The 16,835-nt window shown below is 38.2% G+C and overlaps 1 protein-coding gene across 2 annotated transcripts in view; it reads left to right on the top strand.

Moving 5' to 3' along the window:
- Positions 1-16,835, top strand: part of LRRC7 (leucine rich repeat containing 7) — a 495,371-nt gene that overhangs the window by 166,717 nt on the left and 311,819 nt on the right. For both annotated transcript variants that reach the window (XM_059689215.1, XM_059689216.1), the window contains one exon: positions 1,970-2,172. In XM_059689215.1, coding sequence (XP_059545198.1) covers positions 1,970-2,172 — 203 coding nt within the window. The remainder of the gene's footprint in view (positions 1-1,969; positions 2,173-16,835) is intronic.

Raw genomic sequence — 16,835 nt, 5'->3', positions numbered from 1 at the left:
AAGGTAGTTTTATTTTCAGTTTTTTGAAGAACCTCTACACTGTTTTCCATAGTAGCTGCACCAATTTGCAATCCCACCAACAGTGTGTGAAGGTTCTTTTCTTCACCTCCTCACCAACACTTATTTGTTGATTTATTGAACATTCTGACAGGTGTGAGGTGATATCTCACTATGGTTTTAATTTGTATTTCTCTGATTAGTGACATTGAACATATTTTCATACGCCTGTTGACCATTTATATGTCCTCTTTGGGAAAATGTCTATTATGACCTTCTGCCCATTCGCTTGTTTGTTTTATTGGTGTTGAGTTGCATGAGTTCTTCATAAATTTTGGATATTAACGCCTTATCGGATGTGTCATTGGCAAGTATCTTCTCCCATTCCATATGTTGTCTTTTCATTTTGTTAATGCTTTCATTTGCTGTGCAAAATTTTTTAGTTTGATGCAGACTTTGGATTCTTATAAATCTTATGATAAAATTGTGTCAGCCCCCTGGAACAGGTACGGCACCTATCACCTGGTGATATATCTTCTACTTTTAGGGGGACAAAGTGATCAGGGTTTTCTTCTTGGAGGATAATTTCTTCAATAAGGTTAAATCAAAATAATTGGTATGCCATTTTGGGACATCTTAGGGTGGCCTACCCTGGGCCCCTACAGAACTCCCTTATAGGGAAATCTATAATAATAAAAGCATAATATGCTTTTGGGTCAATGAAAGAGGTCCTTCCGGACAAAGCCAGGGCTGTGAGGGAAGCCCGGGTCCCAGGTGCCAGAGGGAAGTTGGTGCCAGCAGGGGTGGGGGGTGGGGAGGTGAGGAAGGAAGGCCTACTCTTGCACAAATTTCTTGCATCAGGCCTCTAGTGGTACAAATAACTAGGAAGCTACATAGTTAGTGCTCTGGGAACTCAGAGGAAGACACTACTCATTATTCTTCCTGGGGAGACATCACAGACAGAGTGACCTTTTAGTTAGAATGAAAAGTTTTCAATCAAGCTATCAGTACCTGATGTGGTTGGGGAAAGAGTCGCAGACATGTTTGTTTATTTATTCTTGTATTCATTTGATCATTCTATATTTGTTGTCAAGCACCAAGACAAATGCAAAATATGAACAAAACATGATTTCTACCCTTAAGAGGCTTACAATCTATGAGAAGAATAACATAAAAAATAATAGATTTAATAAAGTACTGTAGGTGCATGATACAAATCTGTACACAATTTATGGTATTTATTCAGTTTAACTTAGAGAAAGTCATGCCAAGGATGTCACAGGTTTCTGCCATGATTACAAGTTATTTTCTCCCATGAAAATCACAGGATTCATAAAGATAGGCCCTCATTCTACGCACATAACCAATCCAACTCTGATTTGTTGTTCCAATAGAACATAAGCTTCATGAAAACAGAGAATCTGTTCAATTCATCACTCTCTCCCCAGTACCTAGATCAGTGCCTAGAACAGAGTGGTTTTTCAATGAGTATATGTTAACTGATTGTATGAATTTGTGGGTCAAAAAGAAGACATCATAAACCTTAGTGGTGAAACTTGCAGAAATGGGAGAAAAGTATTTTTTCAACAATTTCTGGAGGTTTCTGTTCTCCACTGTTACTTGTGTAAAATTAAAAGCATATCATAAATCCATGTTTCAAGTGGAAGTGGAAGTATAGTAATAACATTGCAATATGGCCCAGTTCTGTTATTCCCAAACTGTATGATATTGAGAAGTCTCTTAACCTCTCTAAATCCATTGTTTTATTTGTTAAATGGGAATCAATCCTATCTCACATACCTTGTAGGTATGTTTAAGGATTAAATGATATAATGCTTGGGCATGTCCAATATAAATTTTAAAGTAATATGTAATTATACAATATATACCAACATTAAATTTCTAAGTTTTAAATATTACAAGCAGGTAGTTGATTAAGCAATTGTGTTTTTCTTTTTCTGTTTTTCTCTAGTGCATTGCCTGGAGATGACCACCAAACGGAAACTCATCGGCCGCCTGGTGCCGTGCCGATGTTTCCGAGGTGAAGAAGAAATCATCTCAGTTTTAGATTACTCCCACTGCAGCCTTCAGCAGGTGCCAAAAGAAGTCTTTAACTTTGAACGGACATTAGAGGAGCTTTATCTAGATGCCAATCAAATTGAAGAGCTACCCAAGGTAATTTTGACAGCCTAAAATATACTCTGTATATGAGTTTTTCATAATGTCCAAAGACTTGGCATAATGCTAATGCTAACTATAGCCCTCTGCCCTCGTAACTGACAAATCACTAAAACTGGTATAAGTTACCGCAATAGTCTCATTACCTTTTTTTATTTATCAATATTACAAATTTATTTTAGCAAACACCAGTCACAATTTTTTTAATGTAACATTTTATCTAATGTTTAAGAAGAAAATGTCTTTATTATTTTATTTTTTCCATTTCATTTGTAACTTCATCTGATATGTTCATAACCAATTGAATTCCATGGGAATGATCATTTATTAGATTATGCCTTGTTATTTTAGTTGAAAATGACCTTCAAGAAAATATGGATTGGTGGCTTAAATCAATAACTTCTGTGTTTTTAAAAAGGAAAAAAATATACTATTTCAGAACTGAAAATTTTTTATGCATGTATGTTCAGGTGACATTGTTTTAAAAACTTGAATTACATGGTCTAAGTCTGAGAAATACTTTTCACACACACACGAAAAATGTTTTTGGAATTTGAAATCTTTGATTATTACAGATATCATCCAATTACATGGTGTTTAATAAACAAATTAATAAATATAGTGTAGAAAAAAATAATTTAAAAACTAATACCAAACTTTATGTACACACAAATGCACTCACAAAATCTTTTTTTAAAAAAAAATATTTTATTGATTTTTTACAGAAAGGAAGGGAGTGGGACAGAGAGTCAGAAACATCGATGATAGATTAACATCGATCAGCTGCCTCCTGCACACCCGCCATTGGGGATGTGCCTGAAACCATGGTACATGCCCTTGACCAGAATCGAACCTGGGACCTTTCAGTTTGCAGGCTGATGCTCTATCCACTGAGCCAAACCAGTCAGGGCTCACAAAATCTTTTTTTTTTATTTTTCCTTTTCTTTCTTTTTTTTTTTAATTTTTTATTATGACATTTTTATTTATTTTTATTTTTTTTATTGCTTAACGTATTACAAAGGGTATTACATATGTGTCCTTTTTTTTTCCCCCGCCCTTGACAAAAACAAAATTTTTATAACATTGTGCCAGGCAAAGAAAATGTCTCCTGGGAAATTGTTCTCCATTGCAGAAAAGATTGATGACCAGAAATTAGCTAAAGCAGACCGAGATTCAAAATATAAACCACTGGATCCTAATAACCACTTAAATACATGACTCAAATTAATTAATCACATGGCATTTACCTGTGAAATATTTGTACAATGGCTAGGAGGGGAGAAAATTTTCATTTTCATTGCTTTTGCTAAATAAAATGCACATTAAATATCCAGAAAGTAGAAAAAGAATCTTCCATAATTAAACTAACTTCATTATCAAACTCTAAGTAAAGCATGCTGGTCAAAACAAATTATAAATAATTATTTTTATGTAGGATTATTAATTGTGGTGTTTATAAACACTTCGAAGGCAAGAACTATTTAATGTATACTTCAAAACCAATATATTTCTTTTTTGACAACCTAAGTGTACAGTGACATCTTAGATCTTTGCCCAGGAGGGTTGGATTAGGCCTAAAAATAATTTTGGCCAATGGATGATCTGGATTGCACATCAAGTAGAGGCTGGACTGAAATGGGCTTTCCCTTCTTCCATCCAACTATGAATTACTTGAGGGCAGAAATGCCATTTTGTTTAACTTTGCTCCCTCTACACATGCATGCATGGTGACTTTCAGAAAAGGATTACTCAATTTATTTGTTGTCACTACCAGGTGAAACAATGCAGAGAACTTCATTACTATTGTACTTGATTAGCAAAACTATGTAATGGTAAGCAATTCATAAATGCGGTATTTAGCTTATTTAGAAAAATAAGCACACATATTTCTGTAGGGAAGGCCAATCTAGGATTTCCAGATAAAAATAAAGGACAGCCAATGACATTTGAATTTTAAACTATAAGGCAGACAATTTTTAGTATAATTATGCCTCAAATATTGCACTGCATATGCTTATACAATAAAAAGTTTGTTATTTATCTGAAATCTAAATTTAATTGAGCATCCTATATTTTTGTTTGCTAAATTTGGCAGCCCTCAGTCCATCTAGTAAATTAAAATCTTTTTCTAGTTTCATGTGACAGATTCTGTAAGAAAATAATAAAACATGATCTACACTAATAAAAGACAAACATGCAAATTGACCTACCTTTGCTACATCTTAAGCCACACCCACCAGCCAATCAGAGCAACTATATGCAAATTAACCCAACCAAGATGGCGGCTGGCAGCCATGGAGCTGGAGCAAGCAGGAGGCTTGGTTGCCCCAATGATGGAGGAAGCCAAGCTTCCCGCCTGTTGCGGCCGGCTCTGAGCTCCACTCAAGGCAACAAAGTTTCAATTACAGAAGACAAATAAAGCCCAGATACCTGCTTTCAGCCCACCGTGGCCATGGAGCTGGAGCAAGCAGGAGGCTTGGGTTGCCCCTGGTGATGGAGGAAGCCAAGCTTCCTGCCCCCCCACCCTGGCCGGCTCTGAGCTCCACTCAAAACAACAAAGTTTCAATTATAGAAGGTAAATAAACCCCAGATACCTGCTTTCAGCCGGCCGTGGCCACGGAGCTGGAGCGAGGGGGAGGCTTGGGTTGCCCTTGGTGATGGAAGAAGCCAAGCTTCCCTCCCGCCTACCTTGGCTCCTGAGCTCCTCTCAAGGCTACAAAGTTTCAATTATAGAAGGTAAATAAATCTCAGAATTAAAAAAAAAAAGGAGAGGCTGGGAGCTTCTGTCACCAGGGGGGCTTGGCCAGCCGGAAAATGGCCCTCAGCCCCTCACCCAGACTGGCCAGGCACTCCAGTAGGGACCCCCCACCCTAAAGGGGGTGTGGCCGACCTGAAAACAGCCATCAGCCCCTCACCCAGGCTGGCCAAACCTCCATGGGGTGAGGGTCCCACTGAGTTGGGGGGGGGGGGGCGTGACCAGCCTGCAAACAACCATCAGCCCCGCACCAGGCTGGCCAGGCACCCCAGTGGGGACCCCCACCCTAAAGGGGGTGTGACCAGCCTGCAAACAGCCATCAGCCCCTCACCCAGGCTGGCCAAGCACCCCAGCAGGACCCCCACCCTGATCTGGGACACCCTTCAGGGCAAACCAGCTGGCTACCACCCATGAACCAGGCTTCTATCCTATATAATAAAAGGGTAATATGCAAACTGACCCTAACAGCAGAACGACTGGGAATGACTGGTCACTATGACACACACTGACCACCAGGGGGCAGATGCTCAATTCAGGAGCTGCCCCCTGGTGGTCAGTGCACTCCCACAGGGGGAGCTCTGCTCAGCCACAAGCCAGGTTGACGGCTGCCAGTACAGTGTTGGTGGTGGGAGCCTCTCCCGCCTCAGCAGTGCTAAGGATGTCTGACTGCAGCTTAGGCCTGCTCCCCGCTGGCAAGTGGACATCAACTGCGTGCTCCTGGGCTGCCAGAGGGATGTCTGATTGCCAATTTAGGCCCAATCCCCCTGGGGAGTGGTCCTAAGCCAGCAGGTGGTCATCCCCCGAGGCATCCCAGACTGCGAGAAAGAACAGGCCAGGCTGAGGGCCCCTCCCCCTCCCCGCGAGTGCACAAATTTTTGTGCCCCAGGCCTCTAGTTAATTAATAAAGCTGTATTCATTTAATATTTACTACACAGTATTTTAGGCTCTGGAGGGTAGTTATAAGAGAAATACCAATTCTTGCTCTCAATGATCTAACAAACTAATTACAAAGAAGGCAGAAGCATTACAGGTAAATGCACAGTAAGATATAATTAGAGCCAAATGTTGTGGCAGAGCTTATGTATTTCAAAGAGTTCTATTCTTGGGGAGGAGGAAGAGGGCTTGACCAAAAAGCACAGATGAAAAAATTAAGATGTTATATGGAAAGGAAGGGAGAGGGACAGCACAGCTGTGGAGAGTCTGGAGCTGAAGGTGCATGTTTGTGAGCTCCCACTATATGCAGGTAGAGGTATGGAGAGTGGGAGGACCCAGATTGTGAAAAGCCTTGAGAGTCATACAGCATTGTTTGATTTGACGCATTAGGCAGATAATGCCATTGTGGAGAGTTTTATACATCAAGTCAGTAGGAGCATAAATAGGCTTGCATTAATAATAAATTATGCAAGTAAACCAAAGATATTCCCAAGTTATAAGATGTATACTTTCCCAGTGTATTAAAATTAAGAAGAAATTATCATCTTTTGTTATTGGTGTGCTTTAGATATTTTGAAGATATTTCACATAATTTCTCAAGGTTTTGATGAGTCCCCAAATTCAATATTGTTGTTTTCCTAAAACATCCCTGTAAGTTAGTTTCTTCTAAAGTATCTGCTAGTGAGCTATGATCAAAATTATCTGACATTGAGATATGTGATAATAGTACATTAATATACGTGCACATTTTTAGGAAAATGGGAAATTAAAAAGAGAAGAGAATAATGTATCAGTCAGGGTTCATTATGTGTATTTCAAATAATAGAAGTCCCAATCCAACTTAACTTAAGCAAGAAATAGGATTGATTGGCTCACATAAGTGTCAGATCCATCAGAATAGGTTCCAGAGTTGGTATGTTTTATTTGCCTTGTGTGGGATCAACTTTATTCTTAAGCTGCCTTCCCTCATAGTGGTCATCTGTCTACAACATCCATAAAAAGGAATATCTGACTCCTGAAAACTCTCTTTTTCTGAGAGGGACAAGAAAATGTCTCCTCCAATATTCCTCAACTAATTTGTCCTTAGGTCTCATTCGTCTTAATTGTCCACTTGTTCATTGCTGATTCTATCCCTTTGCTATGGAACCTTATGTGGCAAGAATGATGGCATTGTTATAATTGGGTTAAGCAGTGATGGGCTACCACTATGGAGTTATGATTTTGGCAACAATGCAAAGAGAAGAGGTAGAAGGACTGATGGTGAGATTACCATAATGGAAACTATAAACAGAATATTATAAAATAATTTCATGAGGAAAATTTTCTTTTAAGCAAAAATAATGTATAAAATTTTTGAAGACCTATAGGCAAAGTATTAAGCCCTTCAGGGATTTAAATTTTTAAAGTTATATTAAATAACATTTTTTCTGCCATATTATATTATGGTTTTCTTTGTATTTCTCTGGCATTGTTACCATTGTACTTTCAGATTTATTGAATAATGAGATAGTCATTCATATTCTTAATATTACATTATGGCAAGACTTGCCTTTTACAAGTGTTCTTATTACTTTTTCCTGATATTTAATACCAAGAATATTCTAGCTGGTCATGACTCCATACATAAGATGTTATACAACAGGTAGAGAACAGAGTCAAGGTTAATGGCATTAGGTAAGGATATGTCAAGAGATTCTGTCAGAAAAGAAACAAAGATAGATATGAAAGAACAGGAAATTTTTTGATAAGGAATAGCTCAATCTGTGTTGCTTAACTTTCTGTAGTAAAAGATAAAAATAAAAAATGGCATGCCTTTTGTTTATTTTCAGCTTTGTTCCCTTGCTCAAGAAGATATATCTGCAAAAATATTGCTACGAGAGATGTCTGAGATTTTACTGTCTATATTTTCTTGTAGAATTTTTATGATTTCGTGACTTACATTTAAGTCTTTTATCCATTTTGAATTTATTCTTGTGTATGGTGTAAGTTGGTCTAGTTTCATTTTTTTTTTTAATGTAGCTCACCAATTTTCCCAACACCATTTATTGAGGAGACTGTCTTTACTCCCTTTTTCGACAACATGGATGGACCTGGAGATTATTATGCTAAATGAAATAAGCCAGACAGAGAAAGACAAATACCAAATGATTTCACTTATATGTGGAATGTAATGAACCAAATAATATAACAAACAATAAAGAAACAGAAGCATAGATACATAGAACAAACTGACATCTGCTAGAGGGGAGGGGGGCAGGGAGTAGGTGAAAAGGGTGAGGGAATTAAGTAGAAATGGACAACAGTATAATAGCCAGAGAGAAAGAGGGGAAGGGAACGTGGAAGTGGGCAAAGTGGGTCAATGGCAACAGAAAAAGACTTTATCTTGGGTTATGAGCACACGATGCAGCATGAAACCTGTATGGTTTTATGAACCAATGTCACCCCAATAAATTCAATTAAAAATGACATGCCTTCTACAATTTACCATTTAGTACTTTTTTGCTTGTTATTTTGAATTTGGAACTTAAAAATTATAGACAGAGTAATAGACCATAACAGGTGTATATTACATATTCTATATATGAAGTAGTGTGGAAAGGCAAATGTGAAAAAAGCAATAAAAGGAAAACCTACAGAGAAACTTCTTGAAACTGAAGAGCAACATTTAAAAAGAGAATATAAATAATTTTGGAAAAGCCAATATGTGATCAAAATTGAAAGACATGTAAAGTAAATTTGGTAGATGAGGTCAATTTAAACATATGTAAAAGAAGATCAAACCAAATCTGAAGCACCATACTTTAAGTTTTCTCCTTTGAGAAGTTTACAACCTACTCCAGAAATTTTTTTTAGAGATTAAGAACCTGAGCTTTGGAATTAGATCCTCGCACTGCTGCTTTGTTGGCAAGGTGTTTTATTTTCTGAAAGCCTCAGTATTTTCCTTAGCAAAACTGGGAAAATAATAGCACCACTCTTAGGGTTAGATAGATGATAGATAGATGATAGATAGATGATAGACAGATAGATAATAGAATAGTGGCTGATATAATTCATGAGTAATACCTGGAATAAAAAAAAATCCTATATAATAAAAGGGTAATATGCAAATCAACTGAATGGTGGAATGACCGGTAGCTATGATACACACTGCCCACCAGGGGGCAGACACTTAATGCAGGAGCCGCCCCCTGGTGGTCAGTGCGCTCCCACAGGGGGAGCACTGCTCAGCCACATGCTATGGTAACAAGTCAAAATCTCAGTGGATAACCGAACAGTTTTGCTTTGAATCTCATGAGTGTTCATAGGAACCCGTAGCTAACAGCCAGTTCAACTCTCCACTCAGTGCAGAAATGGCTACTTATTATTTATCTTAAAACAGTCATCCAACCTACTCATGACATTTCTATTAATGAAAGAACACACTAACTTAAAAAACAGGTCCTTGCATTACTGGAAAGTTGTGGTTAGTAGAAAGTTCTGCAACAATTAATTAAAAACAAAATACTGGAAGAAGCTGGGTACTGGAGCTCAATGTCATGTGTGCTATGGACTACAAGGCCCCAAACTGATAAATTTGTATTGAGAAAACAATTACATACATGTGTTATAGAAAAGCAACATTTTATAGTAATTTTTCTGCATTTCTACGAGTGTTAATCCCTTTAAAAAGTGATATATCCCTACAAAGCAATATTATTGAAAGGCAATGAAAGGGAATAAAGTATTGTCACATGCTATAATGTGGTTGAACCTTGAAAACATTATGCTCAGTGAAAGTGGTCAGGAATTTACCAAAGAGGGACGTTTCAGACCGGTGAACATTTTGTCATGGCCTGCCTCCATTCACTGGACCATGAATAGCAGAAATCCTTATTGACTCTTCAGAAAATAAATGTGCAAATAAATGCACCTGAATCATGCCAGCAACCAGCAGGTAAAATAATGCTCCAAGTTAATGACCAGCCAATGGGCTATGAAACTGTGGGCGAGCTGTGTGTGCTGAGCCTTTACATAAAAACCACGCAGGCTCTTCGCTCAGAGACTTGGCCCCTGCTCCTTCCTCTGCCAGCTTCTCTTCCACTAGACCTGCTCCTTCATTTCCTTCAGCCTCTCCTAAAGTCTCCTTCACAGAGAAGCTTCTCCCCTCTATCTTATACAAAATAACACCTTCCACCACCACTACTTATTCTCCTCAAGAAAATTCTAGGCTTAATTATATCTCTAGAAAAATTTCTAGTTCAATTCAGTTGTTAAATAGTATTAAGACATTGCCTAAATACTTTATCATTGATATAAAGCAACGGCGTAAATAGTCCCTTCTGATAATGGTGTCTATTATTTTACAAAGAGTAAAACCCTTGACAGTGGCCAGAGGTGAAGAAGAATGGGAAAAGTTGGAGCATATTTTCAAAGGACAAAAAAAAAATAAAACAGCCCGACTTTTTAAATTATATTTTTATTTTTTTAATTAAAAATTGTTTAATGTTCACATTATTACAGAAGTCTATGGGGAATGTAAGGAGTTCTGAAGAAAAAGGACCAAGATTTAACACGGTTCTGACTAGCCCTGTGACTTCAGACATATTTAACCCCTTGGAACTTTAGCTTCTTCACCTGTAGTAGAGGCTAACAAATTTATTTCCGTTGTCTCCTAAGAGTGAGGATCAAACAATATAAAGTATATGAAAGCCCTATATAAACAGCAAAATGATATACAACTCTTGGGTTAAGAGAAATAATATATTTTATATAATAAAAGGCTAATATGCAAATAGACTGAACACGGAACAACTGAACAAACAGTCGCTATGATGTGTGTTCACCACCAGGGGGCAGGGCGCGACACATGGCAGGCGTGGGCCATAGCAGGATGATGGAGCAAGTGAGCGGGGGCACCAGACCAAGGCGGGGCGCCAGTTGCTGTCATCAGGGTGAGCATCTGGTGGTTACTGAAAATTCTTTGCTCCCGAGTGCCATGGTCCTGCCTGATGCTTGCATCTGCTGCTGGCGCCAGCCCTGCTTGCACCCTCTGCCAGCACTGGAGCCGCCACTCACACCTGCTGCTGACACTGGAGCCACCACTCACACCTGCTGCCCGCACCGGCCCGATTGCTCAGTGCCGTCAATGGTTGCAAGTGGTGGCTGCTGGCCCCAATCGCCCTTCAGGGCTTCTCCACTTACCCCTGCTCCTGAGGGATGATCAGGGCAGCAGTTGCCTCTTGCACCCGCTGACGTGCTGGCCCCAATCCTCTGCACTGTCAGCAGGTGCAAGCAGGGCCGGAGCTGTCAGCTCATGGGAGTGGTGGCTGTGGGAGCGGGGCTGCAGGCAGAGAGGAGACCAGGGGCTGTGGTGGGAGGGGCCAGGCAGGGGTGCGGAGGACGGGCCAAGACCTGCCCCTGTGCCCACTGCAGCCTCATGGCCCCACAGTTCCTTTCAAGGTGACGACTTTGTGCACTGGGCCCCTAGTTTTATAAGAAAGGGCATATGTTTAATAAAGTTAATTTATTTCTTTAAGATACATGTAAACAAATTCAACACTATAATCAAAACTAAATTTTCATTGGCAAACAAATAGCTATCAATTTATAGTTTTCTGTTTTTCTTTAAATTTAGTCCACAAAAACTAACTGACCATTTTAAGTGAAGATAGACATTTATTGGAAATATATCTGGAGTTCATAAAATTAATAGGAGCCTAAAGAACTTTACATGGGAAAGGTAGGATCCAAGCGAGCTCTGAATGGTTGCCCAGAATTCACAGCATAGGATAGTATGGGCCACACACTGCTGTTCTCACACCCCTATGTAACCATGATGTTTGTTCAAGATACAAATTCCAGATGCCTCCAAATATAATAACAATGAGGGATGTCCTTTAAAGGAAGGTCAAGGATCTAATGCAAAAAGAGGAATGGATGCTGAACAGCAACCTAACTAACTAAATAAAATGTCCTCCAATCTTTTACATATCTTTTGGCTTCAGTTGTATTGATTCTTCTTGTCATTCACTGATATTTGCTACTTAGGATTCAGGAGCCTGAGGCCATGCTTTTCTTAGACCTTTAAATAAAATTATTTGAAATAAAGGGCACTTGCTTATCTTGTGAGAGGTATTACTATTAATTAGATCAAAGGAACCATAGAAGGATTATTTTAGGGTGACAAACTATGAGGTGCTAATTCATAATTGTGATTTTAGTTTATTGAAACTTGAATGAGCATTGATTATTTTTTCTTCTACACAAAAGGAACCTTTTTAAATGAAAGAAACTACTTTATCACCATAGTTGCTAATTAAACAATTGTGATGATTGAGAAATATGAAAAGGTTTACTCTAGGTTAAATATGGCTTAAATTTGCAAATGTAGAACATAAAAACTGCCACTTGTTCAATAAAATTGCCTCATATTTTAATCTCACATTAACAGATAATTCCTTAAGTGTTTGTCTTGCAGAAGCATAGAGTAGTTCATAACATTGGCGTGTGATATAAATAGTCCAACATATATACCTATGGAGGGCTCTCCTAAGATCCTGGGTTTAATAATGTGGGGGCAAATGACCTTCAATTCTTTCACTCGCTTAAAAATATTCAGGGTGCATTATTCTGTTCTTCAGTGTCCAAGGTATAGAATGTATCTGAATATGTAAAACCATGTCCAGAATAAAGCTGTCACATAAGCATTGCATAAATAATACAAATTTGTCTCTGTTTAATCTTTTGTCTAAAGCATCTTTCTCCAAATCCATTCTTTTATTGCAATTATTTTGCCATTCTCATGCAGTCATTTTTTTTCAATAAATAAATAGTGTAGATTGACTCTCTAGAGACCCAAGGGAAAGTTATATGAAGAACAAATTTGTATTAAAAAAATAGTTTATAAGTGGAACATTTTAGATAATTTTTTCTTACTCAGATTTCAATTTTTATTTAAAATGTTTTACTTGTCCAAAGGTTTATAGTATTAACAATTCTTGATTACATGTAATAGTGAGAAACTGGGACTTCTGCCATGCCCCAGTCATTTTTTGAGCTGTTTTATTTTCCAACTGAGCATTTATTTACCCTTTCATTTATTTCTGACCTTTACCCAAATTTAAAATCTCATTGAAATTATGAGATTGAAAACTCATTAGATTTCTTCTACTGCCAATTTTAGGTAAAATATATCTATTGATCAGCTCATTCATTCAGCATTTTTTAGTACTAATTATGTGCAGACAGCTGTTGGTAGGTACTGAAGATACATTATTCAGTGGGACCAACAAGTTTTTATTCTCACAAAATCTACATTTCTACAAAAAGAATGGAGATCATTTTTAAAAGAAAATGTTAGGTAATGACAAGTATCATGATAAAAATTAAGCATAGGGATTGCTGGAAGACTGTTTTAGTTGAGAGGACAGTGAATGCTTCTCTAAGGAGTCACGTTTTATGTTGACTTTTGGATGACAGGGAGGAGTCAACCATATATATCTGAGAAAAAGCATCCCAGACAAAGGAATACTCTAGGATAGGAAAGAGTGTGACAGGTTTAAAGAACAGAAACAAGGCAAGTGTGTAAGGAGCAGAAGAGCAATACAAGATGCAGTGGGAGATGTACTGGTAAGTAGATAGTGGGACTAAACCATGTAAGTTCAACTAAGCTAGGGAAGAAGACCTTTCTATTTTATTCTAAGTGAGATGAGGAGCCACTGAAAGATTTTTAAGGGAAAGGGTGATATGAAATAACTTATATTTGAAGAATATCTTTCTGGCTGAAATGTGGGAATACACTGGGAAGTCAAGAGTAGAGTAAAGGAGCCCGTGGCCTCAACTAGATTGATGTAGAGAAGAAAAAGAGAAGCATTTTGGATTCTGCTTTGTAGGTTAATGTTAATAGATTTGCTAATGGAATGGATTTGGAAGATAGGAAATTTGGACCTGAAAAGAGATTTAGAAAGAGTTCCTATTGATAAAGGAGGGAAGAGGGAGAGAAAGAGTTGCTGTGGGTATTTGAAAGAACCCATGTGTTGTTGTCAGGGAAATTAGAGAACAGAAGATTTTCTAAGAAGAGAGAGTAGTAAATTGAGAGATTGACTTAGATGACAGAGGGAGGACCACTGTATTTGCTAGCATTGACGTAATTGGTGACGGTGGTAGTAGCAGTGTGGAAACACAGTGAAGCAGGATTGTAGGAGCAATGGTGGACATCCACATCACTCTTAAGAGGTTTTGCTATGAGAGAAAGCACAGACATAAGACAAGTTAGAGGGAAGTTGGAGGTTAAGATAAGTTCTTTTTTTTCTATTTGTTTTCTGATCATTGGCATTAAAGCACATTTATACACGGATAAGAATAAATTAGAACAAAAAGGGAGAAACTACATGAAGGAAATTGATCAAATAATTATAGTAGCAAAGTCCTGAAAGCAAAAGGACATGGGATTCCCAGAATGCAAGAAGGGTCACCTTTGAGAGGAATGAGAACATTCATACATTTTAATGAGAAGAAAGAAAATGTCAACACAGATGATGACGGTTTGTAGAACCTGAAAGATGTGATCAATATTGAAATTTGGCTTAAATGATAGAGGTCTCAATATGTTAAAGAAACGCTGGAATCCGTGAGCTCAAGGATGGGAAGTGGCAATCTTGCTGTGAAGGTTAGGGGAATGGGGTGGATGAAGCAAGGTCACAGAGGAATATAATTCACAAGAGGAATGGAACATCTTCCATGTATAAATTAGCTGTATTTGAAAAGTTGCTTTTTGAAGTGGCAGGTTGAGAAATAAATACTGGAGCCAGGTTCTTCTAAAGTCATATTAGCTTATGTGTCTGGACAGTGTGTTAGGTGGAGAAACAGAGAAGAACAAGACAGGTGAAAGAGCAAAGAGGAGAAGGCAGGATATGCAACAAATATGTACTGAGCACATATTGTGTGCTAGGGCACTCATATGCAATAGCTTCTGTGTTCTCAGAACAAATCTGACAAATAGGTTTTGTTATCCTCATTTCAAATCCAAGGACACTGAGCGCATGAGGCTAAAATAATTGCATATTATTTAATACAAATTGTAATACAAATTACTTCAAATCCATGTTCTTTTCACTTTACTAATCTGAAGACAGACCTTTTATAATTTGGCATATGACTAGACTTGGGGATGAACAAGGAGGAAAAAAGGATATTAAGATTTTTATCCTAGAGAACTGGGAAAATGATGCTATCAAAAATGTATTTAAAAGGTGTCTATTCAGATCCTTTGCCTGTTTTTTAATTGGGTTGTTTGTCTTCTTGGTGTTGTCATATAAGTTCTTTATATATTTTGGAAATTAACCCCTTATCAAATGTATCACTGGCAAATATGTTCTCCCATAAAATGGGTTCCATTTTCATTTTGTTGCTGGTTTCTTTTGCTGAGCAAAAGCTTTTTAGTTTCCTGTAGTCCTGTTTGTTTATTTTTTCCTTTGTTTTCCTTGCCTGAGGATAAATGGGAACCGAAAGAGATTTTGCTTGGAGTGATGGATGCATGGATGCAGCATGCAGATGGTGTTTTGTTGAGTTGTACATTTGAAACCTGTATAGTTTTGTGAACCAATGCACCCCAATAAATTACATATATACAAATATAACAAATTCTGTTTTAGATGCAAAATATGAGCTATTAGCTGAGCATCCTCATAAAGACATCAAAAAGTAGTGAGATATCTGACACTCGGCCTTATCAGATCAGGACTGTCAATCCAAATCTATCTTTCATGTAGAAATTAGAAACAAGCAGTCATGATTTGTTTGGCCTGCCAATTTTTGAAAAGTGAGCTAGTAGCCAACTTATACTTTACCAAAAAAAAAAGTCCAGATTCCTGGACTCTTTAAAAAAAGAAAGATCTGATGGGGTCCATATGCCCAACTGGTAACAATTATGTAGATTCGAGTATCACTGGCTCTTGATGAAGCAGCTCTATTGGCCACAGATTCCACCTAGGCTGCCACTAACAGTGAAGTTACCCATCTAGCTCCCACAGGAAATTGTGTTTGCAGCTTAATGTGTATATTCATTAATCTTTTCATGGAAATGTATCTACTATGTGCCAGATACTTTGCTAGTCACTGGGAAAATGGTGATTGAATAGACTTACATTGAACAAGTAATTGCATCCAGTATGCTGTCTTCTGTGATAAGAGGGGAAGCAATCAGTGATTTGCAAACACATTCAGTGGAGCATCCTGAGGAATGTCATTTCAACTAAGACTTAAGGATGAGTAAGAGTTCATAGGAGAGGAGGGTGCGGTTTCCTGAGAGAGTGCAAATGAGGCATATTTAAGGAACTGAAAGAGCTGAAGTATTGCTTAGATACATAGTGCAGGAGTGACAGTGGAAGAAATGAGGCTGGAGAAATTAGGAAGCCCTTCCACGCTAAGATCAGAAGTTTGAATTTTATCTGGATTATGTGAAAATTCACTGGGTAACGGCAAGATCAGATATGTCTTTTAGAAAAATAGTTTTAGCTGCATCAAGTATAGACATAAAAGGGTAAACCCAAAGGCAAGAAGGCCCATAGAAATCTGAGAGAGGATGATGGCCTAGTCCAGGGTAGTGACCCTGAGGATGGAATCAAGGACACAGATTGGAGAGACTTTTGGAGGCAAAATTTACTGAATTTGGTCATCTGTTTCATGTCTTGAGTTGGGGAGGCGGGAAGCAAAATGAGTCAAGGTGACTCTCAGGTTTCTACTAGAGGATGTGCAATAAACCAGGAAATGGAAGGGATGGAATCGAGGAAACCAGAGCTTAGTCTGGGGGTGGAGTTAGCAAATGGATATCTATGGAAGCCATGCATTCATCACACTGAGACAGCAACCTGCCCAGCCTGGAGCCAGCTACACCAGGTGGAGGAATTAGTTCCTCGAGAATAGACTGTGGGCCTAGCAACTTATCTGATGTGCTTTAGCATTTGGAAATAGAATTGCTGGGCATTTGACAGAG

This window comes from Myotis daubentonii, chromosome 3 (assembly GCF_963259705.1).
Source record: "Myotis daubentonii chromosome 3, mMyoDau2.1, whole genome shotgun sequence".
NCBI classification, from domain to species: domain Eukaryota; kingdom Metazoa; phylum Chordata; class Mammalia; order Chiroptera; family Vespertilionidae; genus Myotis; species Myotis daubentonii.
This window is presented reverse-complemented; position numbering and strand designations above follow the sequence as displayed.